This window comes from Daldinia caldariorum (genome assembly GCF_022478825.1).
Source record: "Daldinia caldariorum strain CBS 122874 unplaced genomic scaffold F4812scaffold_1, whole genome shotgun sequence".
Lineage (NCBI taxonomy): Eukaryota > Fungi > Ascomycota > Sordariomycetes > Xylariales > Hypoxylaceae > Daldinia > Daldinia caldariorum.
The window spans coordinates 2,404,810-2,419,611 of NW_025953037.1; the positions used below are offsets into that span (position 1 = coordinate 2,404,810).

At 25.9% G+C, this 14,802-nt stretch overlaps 2 protein-coding genes across 2 annotated transcripts; one reads left to right on the top strand and one right to left on the bottom strand.

The window, feature by feature from the left end:
- The first annotated feature begins 4,256 nt into the window (after window positions 1-4,256).
- F4812DRAFT_410346 (trypsin-like cysteine/serine peptidase domain-containing protein) lies at window positions 4,257-6,113 on the top strand. The gene is made up of 3 exons (XM_047932526.1): window positions 4,257-4,915; window positions 4,973-5,485; window positions 5,629-6,113. The coding sequence occupies exons 1-3, from the start codon at window positions 4,630-4,632 to the stop codon at window positions 5,904-5,906; spliced, it is 1,077 nt and encodes a 358-aa protein (XP_047795127.1). The 5' UTR covers window positions 4,257-4,629; the 3' UTR covers window positions 5,907-6,113.
- Window positions 6,114-6,644: 531 nt separating this feature from the next.
- Window positions 6,645-8,936, bottom strand: F4812DRAFT_410347 (uncharacterized protein). The gene is given in 5 exon segments (XM_047932527.1): window positions 6,645-6,701; window positions 6,716-7,546; window positions 7,644-8,117; window positions 8,169-8,411; window positions 8,460-8,936. The coding sequence occupies 4 exon segments, from the start codon at window positions 8,614-8,616 to the stop codon at window positions 7,296-7,298; spliced, it is 1,125 nt and encodes a 374-aa protein (XP_047795128.1). The 5' UTR covers window positions 8,617-8,936; the 3' UTR covers window positions 6,645-6,701; window positions 6,716-7,295.
- Between the last annotated feature and the right edge of the window lie 5,866 nt (window positions 8,937-14,802).

Below are 14,802 nucleotides of genomic sequence, written 5' to 3' on the forward strand. Positions count from 1 at the left end.
ACCCGATTTTAAAATAATAATAACTTTAAAAACAATAAAAAATCTATAAGATATTTAAAATATCATATATTTAATCATTTATTTACATTTTTTTAACTATTAATTTAAATCTTATATTTAACTTATATAAAAAAAAAAAACTTTAAGCTTTTTTATAAACACTTTTAATATTTAATTAATATTTAACTTATATTATTACTATTTACTTAAAAATTAAACCTTTAATTATTATATTTTAATAAACTTAAATATAAGTTTGTTACATTTTAATAACTTTTTAATTAATAGTATTACTAATTAAATATAACATAAACATTAATCTTAATAATAATATCCTTTTACTTATTTAAATTAATTATAATTCGTTTATTTTAAAATATTTATTAAATAAACCTTTTAAAAATTAACTTTTAATAAAAACTAACTAAATAAAATAATATAATAAACCTAATATATTACCTTTTAATTATATATTAAAACTTATTAATAATATAACTTTAATAAAAACCAAATCCCAAATAAAATCATTTAAAAAAAAAGTAAAAAAAACTACCGAAATTATTAATAAAAGGAAAAGAAAAGCTTTAATTAAAAAAAATTAAATAAACCTTTTAAGAAAAAGGTTTCAAAAAGTATATAAAGTTTATTAAACACTTAAAAACAAAATAAACACCTTAAAAAAAATTAACTAAACTTAAAGTTAAAAAAGAAAATAATAATAATAATAATAAAGATTTTAACTTACATTTAATATAATAAAACCTTATAGTTCTATTATTATTTAATAAAAGATTTAAGCCTTTTTTACCATTAAAATATAATAATACTACGAATTAATAATAAATGTAAAAAGGGAATAGCCCGAAATGCTTAAAAGCGGGGTTTAAAAGATATAAGGAATTGGATAAATTTCGGAAAGTATTATTAATATAAATGGATTTATTAGATTTGTTAAATTTGTTGGATTTATTAAATTAATTAAATTTACTAAATTAACCAGATTTACAAAGTACTATATAAAATATAAAAAAATAAAAAAGCTTATAAAATATTTAAACCGTTATATATTTAATTATTTATTTACATTTTTTTAATTATTAATTTAAGTTTTATATTTAATTTATATAAGGAAAAAAATTTTAAGCCTTTTTAATAAATACTTTTAATATTTAATTAATATTTAACTTATATTATTACTATTTATTTAAAATTAAAACCTTAATTATTATATTTTAATAACTTTTTAATTAATATTATTATTGGTTAAATATGGTATAAGCATTAATTTTAATAATATCCTTTTACTTATATAAATTATTTATAATTTATTTATTTTAAAATATTTATTAAATAAATTTCTTAAAACTTAACTTTTAATAAAATCTAATTAAATAAAATATTGTAATAAATTTAATATATTACCTTTTAATTATATTTTAAAATTAATAAATAATATAATTTTAATGGAAATTAAGTTTTAAATAAAATTATTTAAATTTAAAGAAAAGGTAAAAAAAACCATTAAAATTACTAATAAAGGAAAAGGAAAAGTAATTAAGGACAAAAGTAATAATAAAAACAATATAAAATAATTAAAAACAGATATAAAAAAAGTATATAAAGCTTATAAAGTGCTCGAAAATAAAATAACAACTTTATAAAATAAGCTTTTTGCAGTTAAGAAAAAAAAGAATAATAATAAACTTAACTTATATGTTACGAACCAACATTCGTCAGAAAACGTACTAGTCCAGGCAACGGGAGCGGGGATGTCCCAGGGGAACGGATAAACCCCGGTTACGGACTAGACCTCGTACGATTTGATTGATTTAACTGATTTGATTGATTTGATCAAATCAACCAAATCACCCAAATCAACCACATCACGATACCCTCAAAGGAAGTAGGAGAAGAATAGACAATCGGACTATAAAAGAACCACCATGTATCTAAACACTCATTTACATTTCCTTAGCTATCAATCTAAGTCTTATATCTAACCCATATGAGGGGAAGGACTCCAAGCCTTCCTGACGAACACTTTCAACGTTTTATTAACACTTAACCCGTATCGCTACTGTTTACCTAAAATCAAGACCCCTGTTACTACACTCTAACGGACCTAAGTGTAAGTTCGTCACATTATATTTAATATAATAAAGTTTTATAGTTCTTTTATTATTAAATAAGGGATTTAAATCCTTTTTACTATTAAAATATAATAATATTACTTAATTATTTTACATTTTATTAATATATATACGAAAATATTATTTTAATATTTAATTTAAATGTTTTATTTATTTATTTAATTACAGATAATATATTATAAATAATTTTTATTTTACTTTTATTTTTACTATTAAGCTAATTTAAAATTTAAATATAAATAACTTATTTTTATTTAAAATAATATATTTTAATAATCCATATTTATTAACTATATATTTAAAAAATACATAAATTAAGTTTTTAATTATATTAAATTCTTTATAAAATATAAAATATCCGTATTTAATTAATTTATTAATTATTACTTATATATTATTATATAATATATTAATTATAAATTCTTTTAATAATAGTAACTTAATGATAAAATTTTATATAATAATTTTTTAAACTTTGTCCGGAATTTTTATAAGTTACGTAAGCCCATATAGCTTATATTTAATTACTTTTATTTTATTGCAAGTATTACAATTATTAATTACCTTTTTAATTATTTTTAATAATTTAAGGAAGTTATAATTTCTTATAATTTATTATATAATTTAAAAGATTTTTTAATATTTATGTAATAAATACTTATAATATTTTTTAACGAATTTATGTTATAAGGTTTTAAATACGTATATTTTTTTTAAATAAGTGATTATATTATTTCTTATTTTAATTTTTAAAGGTAATTTTTTATCGGGTATAATTGTTTTAATGCATGTTATTCATGTATTATTTTTTTCCGTAATATATAATATAAATAAAACAAATGTTCCTTATTTATTTAACATAAATATTACCTTTTCTTTTATTATATCTTTTATACTAATACCATTAAGTTTATTAAATACATTTACTTATATATTTACTTTTTTTATAATATAAATTATTTTAAAATTAAAATTATTAAAATATTTTACCCATTTTTAAACTTTAAATTTTAATTTTTAAATAATTATTAACATTTTAAAGTTATTATAATTAAAAAAAACTGTAACTAGTTTTTTTATTTCATTAAACTAATATTTCTATTTTTTAAATGCTATTACAATAATAAGTAATTCCTTATCGTAAGTTTAATATTTTATTTAAGCTTTTTTAAAAGTTTTAAATAAATATACTATTAAGTATTATATTTTATTATTTTTAAATTATTTTAAAATCACGCTTATAATTATATTAAATTTATTAATATAAATTTATTTTAGCTAATTTAGTTTAAATAATCTTATTATTAAATTATTAATAATAACTTCTTATATTTTTTTAAAAGCCTTATTTATTTTTACCATCCATTAAAAAACTCCTTTTTTTCCTTATATAGTAACTATAATAAAATCTATAATTTTACTACTCGCACGACGGTTTTCCCGGGGGGAAATACGTGCTGTCATCGAACTCCCCGACTGGGACAACGCACGGAGTTCCAAGTAAAGGAATATTGGCTTTGAATGATGCTTATAGAAAGGTTTTTAGGGGGAGGAGGGTCCCTGTTCATAAAAGGATAGTAGTTAAAGAAAATTAGAAAAATAAGCGGGTTTAATTAACATAAAGCCTTATCATAATCCAATAACAGTAGATGTAATTTTTCGATAGTATAATTAATATTGTTTAACGTTAGTGGTTCGGAAGCACCCGGGCATTTGAAGAGGATTTGAAGCGTTAGCAGTGATCAGTTATATATCTACTATTACTTAATACGCTTACCCCTTTTATATGCATAACAGCAATAAGTTCGCCAGATATCAATTGATTGTGCAATCTACTTAAGCCTCTATATAGGACTCGTGGAGATTATATTAATGGGACGATAATCTTGTACCATTTCCGGCGCGCAATAGCCTAACTTGCCTATCAATACCTCGTATATCCATATCAGGTAGCTTGGATTATATATGATGAGCAAAAATAATAAGCAAAGTAAATTGTTAAGTAGCCCTATCGGAAGTTATACTACGGATTGGGGTCTAATATAATACGTCTAACCGTGTTCTAAGTGGGGAATATTTTAACGCTAGGAAATATACATCCAATGAAACATTTCTTCCTCCATAACTTACATACAAAATTTAAGAAACAGTGATCTGAATTCGTTATAGAATAAATTCGTTATATACCGTATTCGTTATGGCCAGGTTTTAGTACAGATGCATGCACCATATATGCACCCAATCAAGTGACAACAACCCTTCGTAAACTCTTGTCGCCTTGCGACTCAAGTAATACTCGCTGAAATGACCCAGCTAAGGACGTTAGCAACATATAAACATGCATCCCCCCTCGAAAAACCTGGCCTTCTTTCTTAGCTTCTACTGTTGCTAAAACACGCCTCAGTTGTGTCTCAGTCATATATCTGGAAGGAACTCTTCAGCTTTATTTCCCCCAGGGTGGTACTCATTCGCAGCCAACATGGGTAATATAAAGTCCAGGCTCGTATTAGAGTTTACTTCAGATGGAGAGTTGGACATCGATGCCCTAGCCAAAAAACGCCTCGCCATCTCCCAGCAGGAAAGCTCTCGCGAGAGACGGGCTCGTATCGAATGCCTCCCAACCTTGATTGACGGAGGGCCATCTGCAGCAGTTGCTTTCTGGTACCCGTCAGACCATCCATTCGATTACGGCGAGGCATCCATAGGCTTAAACCGTAGGGAGGTTATTTCGGATACTTACGTTCAGAACGATGGGCCATGGAGTGGTGCGTAACCCCGTATCATGTTTCTTAGTATTGCCTAGCATTAACAAGGTCGCTCAGGGATCGTGAGAGTAGAAGCGCTATTTCTGGGGCGCACGGGAAAATGGTGGCGAACGACTGGGTCCGCGGTCATCTTTGACGATTACCATGTCATGACTGTCGGTCACAATGTCTGGTCTCGGGAAGGCGGGCTCGCCTTATTCGTTAGTATCCATCGGGACAGGCGTGCGGATCCCGAACACTTAGACACGCGCTATGTCGATGCCGGGGCCGTTCACTACCAGTGGGCCAAGGCATGCTCGGAGGCGAAAGAGTCTAAGTTCATGGGAAAGGCGGCGTGGGAAAACGATTTCGCCATTCTTCGCGTCTCGAAGCCTTTCCATGAGGGTTGCCGACGAATGGAGTACGGGAAGACACCACTTGGTGATACTAATGTCGGGATATACGGTTTCCCTCGCGACATGTCTATCGACAATAAGGTATGGCAGGCTAGCCTTTGCTTTAGCCGAAGCACAGTCACATATGCGCCTACTACTAGCACTATGCTCGACCACGATGGAGACACAGCAGGTGGTATGTACAAACGATCCTAGCAAGGGGAGATACTCGCCCCCCACCCCACTTTATATATATTTTAGGGGGAGGGGCAAGGTTTCTTATAACCCTGTGCTCTCTTCACTTTCCAGACGATTGCTTACATTTTCAACTCTTCATAGGTAACTCCGGTGGTCCTGTTGTCGATAATGCGTCCGGAAAAGTGATCGCCTTGCATCGAGGATATGACAAGGTGAAACTTCATAGAAGGGCTGAGGTGGATCTGGCTGAGATTAATAAAGCGGTCGCCCTTCTAGTTAAGGGTAACGATCCCGAAAAGTTCAGCCAGGCTATTGACGTTTTGACCGGGGAAGAATCAGTAGAATACCTCCGCGTCAGAAAGGGACCCAGGTTCTCAATTGGAGAGTGTACCGCGGCTCTCGTTTTTGATTGCGACTGAACATGCAGGCCGAGGAGGCACCGGACTGACTTTGTATTTGTGTTGTTTGCTTTGGAATGATAGGGTAAGGCCAGGAGTGATAGGATATAGATATTAGAGGATAGGATTTCAAGCCTAAGGAAACGGCTAGATAAGTTAGCGATGATATTATGAAGGGCATCTGAGGTATTTCACTAGACTTCACTATAATAATATTATAATTAGGTCAGTAGCAGCTTACTATGAGGTAGGGACCTGAGATTTGTATGTGTGGGCAACTGATAGGCAGGTGGTAGGTAACCCCACCATTTCTGTCGGAGTGTTGCTATTTCAGTAGTAGTCATTTTCAGCACCGTTGTCCTCACCGCCTGCCCAAAAGGTCTTGCTACTAGAGATTCCCCCACCTATTTTTGATTTATTTGCACCACCACGTCAACCATTATATCGTATTAAATCAAACGATCTAGTATATGAGAATTATATTGTTGGTTCAAATTTAATTAGAGCTTTTTAATAATATAAATTTCAATTAGACGTATATGGTATTTCAACATTTATCTAAGTGCGAAAGTAGGTTAGGTATCTCGTATAGGTGGTGGATGGCCCGCTTCAGCGGCTGCGCACCCATTTAATTGAATATATCTTGAATAGCTTTTGAAATCTTGCATGCATCTAATTAAGATTTATATCATTAAAAAGCTCTAATTGAGGGAAAACTAACAATATCATTCTTATATGTTAGATTGTTGGATTTGATATGATATAATGGTTGACGTGGTGGTGCAAATAAATCGAAAATAGGTGGGGGATTCTCTAAACTTTCTGCCAGTTTTTTTAAAGGCGGTAAGAAAATAAGTGCTGAAAATGACTACTACTGAAATAGCAACACTCTTCTGTAAGTAAACCGTCCGTAATGCCTCAAATCCTTACACAATACAACACACTTTTGATGCGCGTCCAATTCCACATTATGATCATTAAAAGTGATCGGCAACGAAGCGCCTAGCAGCAGGGTTATCAGAGATCTGCTTTTCGCATTCGCCAATCTGAAAAATCCCCACAATTTTCGTCGTCTTAGACAATGAAACGCGCATGCGCTGACATACCGTACGAAAACAGGCTTGTCCAAAATGCGTGGATATGGTGTTGCATTAGGTAGGTATGGACGCCATAACAATCGCATATGCAAAATATGATGACATCAAACCAGAAGAGTATATAATTCTTTCGCAATCTACCAATATCCCCATGTCAGGTACCCAGTACCCAATCAGCCCAGAACCATATTCTATCATATCACTTTTTGAGCCCGCGCTCCCATTTTCCCCATTCTATATACCTTCGTCCTATTCATCCCACTTAACAAAGCGAATTCGTTATTCCTTGTTGCCTTGCAACGCTTGCTCAACCTTAGCGATAAAAGGCTGCATCCCAGATTCCAACACAGAACTCATCGCCCTTGATGACCGAAGAGTCTTCCGTTGAATTCTCCTCGGTGAAATCATCAATGAACTGCATGAATCTATGCGGATCATTACCATGGACCTGAAGAAGGACTGCCTTGTTGATTAGAGGAGTGGTTTGAGTCTTTTTGGCGAAACCTCGATGCAACCCAAAGGCAGTTCCAGAGGAAATATCGACGACGGGGCCACCCGAACTGCCTGCAGAAGTTTCAAAGGGTCAGTCATAAGCTTGAAAAGTACGAGAAACGGCAAAGCGTCACTAGTATCTCCTATTTGAGGTACCATTTGTACGTACCATATTCAGTGTCTCCCTTGTGATCGAGTAGACCGCTGACATTAGGTGCGTATTTGACTTGATGACTCGTGCTGTAGCGGAGACGGGGCCCGCCCCTAGGGAAGCCATATATACTGACATCGGTCGGATGAGTCGGCGGCTCCTGGTATGCCATCGGCTGTACTCCCCTGTGGAAGGGTTCCGAAACGTGAAGAATAGCAAAATCATTCTTCCTTGTAGATTCACTCGTATCTCCGGGATTTCTAGCCCACTGGTAATGGACAGCACCAGCATCCACGCAGCGCATATTTTCCTGGCTAGGATCAGCGCGTATATCTCGAATAACTGTGATAGACGATGCAAGTCCAAAATTGCTATCCCAGATAGCATGTGCGACTGTCATTATATAGTAATCATTAATGGCGACTCCTGTTGACTTCAATACTTTGCGGCGAACGCCAGGCGCCTCAAAAGTCGCTACCACCATCATGACACCTAGATGATGTCAGTGATAGGGAGGGGTGGATAGGAGCCTAAAACACTCACCACTGACGGAGCCACCGTCCTGAACAGTATCCTCTGGACAGTCCGCCATCGGGTTCTCCTCCAAGATGGCCTCGTTACCAGAAGATGTACGCCGAAAAACAACTGCCTCTGGCATACACCTATCGATCAGGGCTCGACGGCATCGGAACTGAGCTCGTATTTCGCGAAGACGCATATTGCGAGCTAGTTTATTGCGAGCTTTGGTCTTGCGAGCTATGATCTTGCGAGCTATAGTCTTGCGAGCTTCCATCTTCTCAGTCAACTGTTTCATAACTGTAGGTCGATACTTACGAGCTCGATTTTTGAGAGTCGAATCCTTGGGGACTCCATTCTCATGATTGCTATTGCACGAGACGCCATAGAGACGAGTGCTATCCAATGTGTCTGTATTTGTCGCATTGTCATCTAGGGAAACATCCAGTACGCGTTCGGTTAGCTGGGTCCCCATGGTTTTGAATCGCCGCCTTGTCGGTAATAATGAAGCCTTACGAGTCACTATTAGGTGACCTGTATGTCTAGATGTATGTCTAGATGAAATGGATGGGGAAGAATCTGGTTGACAAGTTCCTCTGCCAGGACATGTTAAGCACCCTGGGTTCGATCTCACTTCTATACTGTTTTAGTGCCATGATTTATGATTAAGTACCAAAGTACTCTTGACGGGTTATGTGGTTAATCCTCATGCTTGGGGCATTTCTTGGACGCTGTTTCGGCGATGACCTTCATACTCATGCAGAGGTTTACACAGTTCCGTTGAGAAAAACCTCCGTGAGTTTTAAATTTACATACTAACCCCTCCTGCCCTTTATTTACACCCAATCAAAATCCCCATTCTCCACAAAAGGCTTCGTTTCTCATCTTACACAGCTTAACGCACCAATCAATTAATTTTTAATGTTAGTAATGCTATTATATTTAAGTAGTAAAAGGGTTTAAATCCTTTATCGGATAATAGTGACTTTTAAGTGGCTCAAGTACCGGGGAATGGTAAGTTTTTCTTTATTATTCTTTTTCCGTTTTAATTTAGTTAATTTATTTTAAAAGATTGTTATTTTGTTTTTAAGTTTTTAATAAATTTAATATATTTAATTTATATTTTTTTTAATATAATTATATTATTATCGTTATTTTAAGCATTTTTTTTTATTAATAATTTTAATAATATTTTTTACTTTTTTTTTAAGTTTAAATGATTTTATTTAAAATTTGGTTTTTATAAATGTTATATTATTTATTAATTTTAAAATGTAATTAAAAAGTAATAAATTTAATTTATTAATATAATATTTTATTTAATTAATTTCTTTTAAAAGTTAAGTTTTAAAAGATTTATTTAATAAATATTTTAAAAGTAATTAATTATATATAATTTATAAAAGCGAAAAAATATTATTAAAGTTAATATTTATATTATATTTAATTAGTAATATGTTATAAATTAACAAGTAATAAAATTATACTTAATATAAAAATAAAAATGTTAATTAATAATAATTTAACTAAATTTCGGATAAATAAATTTTATAGATTTTATAGATTTTATGGATTTTATGGATTTTAATAAAATTTATAAAATCTTTAAAAACTATAAAAATTACAAAATCTTAACGAAATAATATGTAAATAAAAAAGCTTATAAAATATTTAAAATTATTATATATTTAATTATTCATTTATATTTTTTTAATTATTAATTTAAGTTTTATATTTAACCTATATAAAGGGAAAGATTTTAAGCTTTTTTAATAAACATTTTAACATTATTAACATTTAATCCGTATTATTTATTATTTACTTAAAATTAAAACCTTAATGTTACGAACTAATAGCACGGGAACCATATTTAGTATAAAAGCAGGGGTTTTAAAACGTACAATTAGGAACGGATAAACCTCGGATAACCTAATGGAGGGAAATAATCTTAATAATCTTAATGATTTTAATATAATGTCTAAAGTTATTAAAATTACACCCTTAAAGTAAAAAATATAAAAAATCTACAAGATATTTAAACTATTATATATTTAATTATTTATTTACATTTCCTTAACTATTAATTTAAATCTTATATTTAACCCATATAAAGGAAAAGATTTTAAACTTTTTTAATAAACATTTTAACATTTATTAATATTTAATTTATATCGTTTATTATTTACTTAAAATTAAAACTTTAATTATTATATTTTAACGGATTTAAATATAAATTTATTACATTTTAATAGCTTTTTAATTAATATTATTATTAATTAAATATAACATAAGTATTAACTTTAATAATAATATCTTTTTACTTATATAAATTATTTATAATTTATTTATTTTAAAATATTCTTTAAATAAATTTCTTAAAAATTAATTATTAATTAAAATTAATTAAATAAATAAACATAACGAACCTAATATATTACCTCTTAATTATGTCTTAAAATTAATTAATAATATAATTTTAATAAAAACCAAATTTTAAATAAAAACATTTAAACTTAAAAATAAAATAAAAGAAACTATTAAATTTACTAATAAAAGAAAAGAAAAAGTTTTAAAAAAGGAAAACGAAATAACTACCTTAAGAAAAAAACTCCAAAGAGCATATGAGGCCCACTTAACATTAAAAAATAAAATAACTGCTTTAAAGAAAAAATTAATTAAACTTAAGCTTAAACATGATAATAACGATGATAAAGAACTTGACCCGCGCCCGGTACAATAAGATGCTACAGTCCCGCTACCATACTAAAGATTAGCAATTAACGGACAACTAATTAAATATAATAAAAAATAAATTAAACGAGAAATCATAAATTTCCCAATCCGAATTTAATAAAAAGAATAGTTAATCTCCTTTAATATTATTAACACCCAGTATAACATAGTTTTAAAAAAACCTTAATTAAAAGTTAATAACCCGAAAATAAATTAGCAGAAAAATACGATTAAGTAACTATCTTTAAAACTAAGTACAAAAGGTTATAAACTTAAGTATCGGAAAGAAACTAACTTAAACGAACTTAATATAGTAATAAACAAACACATATTCGCAGCTTTTAAAAAAACCTATAAAATAATACTTTTATACATATTATAATTTACAAAATTAATTAAATAAATAAAATAATAAAAAACTATAAAAAGAAAAATTAAAATAATATATAATAAACTTATTAACATACTTAAAAAATACTAAAGAAAATACTTAAAATTATTTGTAAAAAAACTAAATATAAATATAAAAATATTAAATTATAAACCTTACAATTATAAAATTAAATTAAAAAAAACAACTACTTAAATTTAATAAAATATACTTATTAAATATAAATAAATAAAAAGTATTAATAAAAATCATCAAATAAAAACTCGAAAAAAAATATATACGAAAATTAAACTTACTAATAAATAATCCAATCTTTTTAATACTTAAAAAAAATAAAAATAAAACACTAAAATTTAATAACAATAAAAATATAATATACTAAAATATATATAATTATTAATATTTTAATTTTATTATTAAATAAAATAATTACTCTTTATTTAATATTAATAATTTAATAAAAATAATAAAAAATATAAAATGGTTTATAATATTAAACTTTAAAAAAACCTTTTACTTAATTTAAATAATTAAAGGAAATAAATAAAAAATAATAATATAAACCCCTTTTAATTATTATAAATACTTAATTATATTATTTAGATTTACAAATACGCTAATAACATTTTAAAAAATAATTAAAATTATATTACAAAAATTTTTAAAAAAAAACAGTTTTTATTTACTTAAACAATATCTTAATTTTTTCCAAAACCTTTAACTAATATAAAAAATACATAAACAAAATATTAAAAACCTTAAACGAGGTTAAATTACTAATAAACTTAAAAAAAAGTAAGTTTTATATATAAAAAATTAATTGCTTAAAATATATTATTACATTTAAGTAAATTAAAATATAAAATTTAAAAATAATAATAATATAAAAATAGCTAATACTAAATAATATTATTATTATATAATAATTCTATAGTTTTATTAATTATAATAAATAATTAATAAAAGATTTTAATAAAATTATAAACTTTATTATAATTACTATATAAAGAAAAGAAAAAGCCTTTTAATAAACTAAAAAAGCAAATTGCATTTTTAAAAAAATATAAAAAATTATTATAAACAATTTAATAATATAATTATTTAAGCTAAACCAATTAAAACAAATTTATATAAACAAATTTAATATAATTATAAGCGTAATATTAAAATAATTTAAAAATAATAAAGTATAGCACTTAATAGCATATTTATTTAAGATTTTTAAAGGATTTTAAATATAATACTAAACTTATAATAAAAAACTACTTATTATTATAATAGCATTTAAAAAATGGAAACATTAATTTAACGGAACGAAAGAACCTGTTATAGTACTTTCCGATCATAATAACCTCAAAACGTTAATAACTATTTAAAAGTTAAAATCTAAAGTTCAAAAATAAGTAAAATATTTTAACAATTTCAACTTTAAAATAATTTATATTGTAAAAAAAGTAAATACACAAATAAATGCACTTAATAAACCTAATAGTATTAACATAAAAAATATAAAAAAAAAAGTAATACTTATATTAAACAAGTAAAAAACACTTATTTTATTAACATTATATCTTACAAAAAGAAATAACATATAAATAACATATATTAAAATAACCATATTTACAGAAAAATTACCCGCAAAAATTAAAACAAAAAATAACATAATTACTTACTTAAAAAAAATATATGTACTTAAAACCCTATAACATAAATTTGTTAAAAAATACTATAAGCACTTATTACATAAATACCAAAAAGATTTTCGAATTATACAATAAATTACAAAAAACTATAATTTCTTTAAACTATTAAAAATAATCAAAAAAATAATTAATAACTATAACACATATAATAAAATAAAAATAATTAAACATAAATTATATAAACTTACATAATTAATAAAAATTCCGAATAAAATATAAAAAACTATAACATAAGATTTTATTACTAAATTACCACCGTTAAAAAAACCTATAATTAACATATTATATAATAACATATAAATAATAATTAATAAACTAACCAAATATAAACATTTTATACCATATAAAAAATCTAATACAATTAAAGACCTAATTTACACCTTTTTTAAATATATAATTAATAAATATAAATTACTAAAACGCATTATCTCAAATAAAAATACGCTATTTACATCTAAATTCTAAACTAACTTAATAATAAAAATAAGTATAAAATAAAAACTATTCACAATATATTATTTACAATTAAACAAATAAACAAAATAATTAAATTAAATATTAAAACAATATCTTTATATATATATTAACAAAATATAAAATAATTAAGTAAAATTATTACTTTAAATAAAAATTGCATATAATAGCTTTATAAATAAAAATATAAAAATATTCTTATTTAAAATAAATATCGGTTACAATTTTATTATTATAAAATTAATTAATATAAAAAAATATTTATACTTAAAGCAAAAGCTATAGCAAAATAAATCATTACTACGTAAAGATATTTAATAAATAAACTTAAGTTCTTATAAATAAAAATAAAGAAATATAATAATTAATATAAAATTAAAAGACTAATTTTCAAAAAGGGAAATAAGGTTTACTTATTATAATAAAATATTAAAATTAAAAAACTAAATGAGAAATTATAATTATAAAAAGTTTAAACCTTTTAAAATTGAAAAAGTTATTTTAAAAACTAATTATAAATTATTATTACTAGCAAAAACAAAGTTACATTTAATCTTTTATATTTCCTTATTAAAAAAAGCACCTAAAAATGTACCCATATAAACTACCTTAAACGTTAAAACTAATTAAAAATATAAAATCGAAAAGGTATTAAACTTTAAACAATTTAAGAATTAGATTAAGTATTTGGTTAAATGGAAGGATTATTCATTAAAAGAAAACATATAAAAATTAATTAAATATTTTAAAAATGCTTAAAAATTTATTAAAATGTTTTACTGAAAAAATCTTAACTACCTATAAATAAAAAAAGATCTAACCCTAAGTTAAAATTATTTTAAAAAACAGCAGCCCTACCAAAGTTGCCCTTAGAAAAATTAAAAAGCATAAATAAATTAGCTTAATTAAAAGTATTTTAATTCTTACCCTTTTTTTTTTCCTCCTTTAAACGATCTAACTTTACCTTATGCTTAAATATACAAAAAGCTTTACCCTTAATAACATCTTTTTTCTAACAAATTTCCTTTAAATAAAAAATATAACTTAACATTTTTTTTTAATATTAAAAGATATGTTTAAAAATATTAGAAATATTTTCTTAATATTATATTATCGCATCTTTAATCCTTAAACGTTTATCCCATAAAAATTTGATTTTTTGTTTTAATTTATTAAAAGAATTTATTTTTCAAATATCATAATTAAAATATTAACTTTTTCGAGTATAAACGTTATAAGACGAAAAATCAGGCAAAAAAATATAAAAAAACTTCTTAAAATATTCGCAATTAAAATATAAAATAAAGGTAACACCGATAAATTTAATATAAAAAGTACGAAATTCCTTACTTTTCCGTTA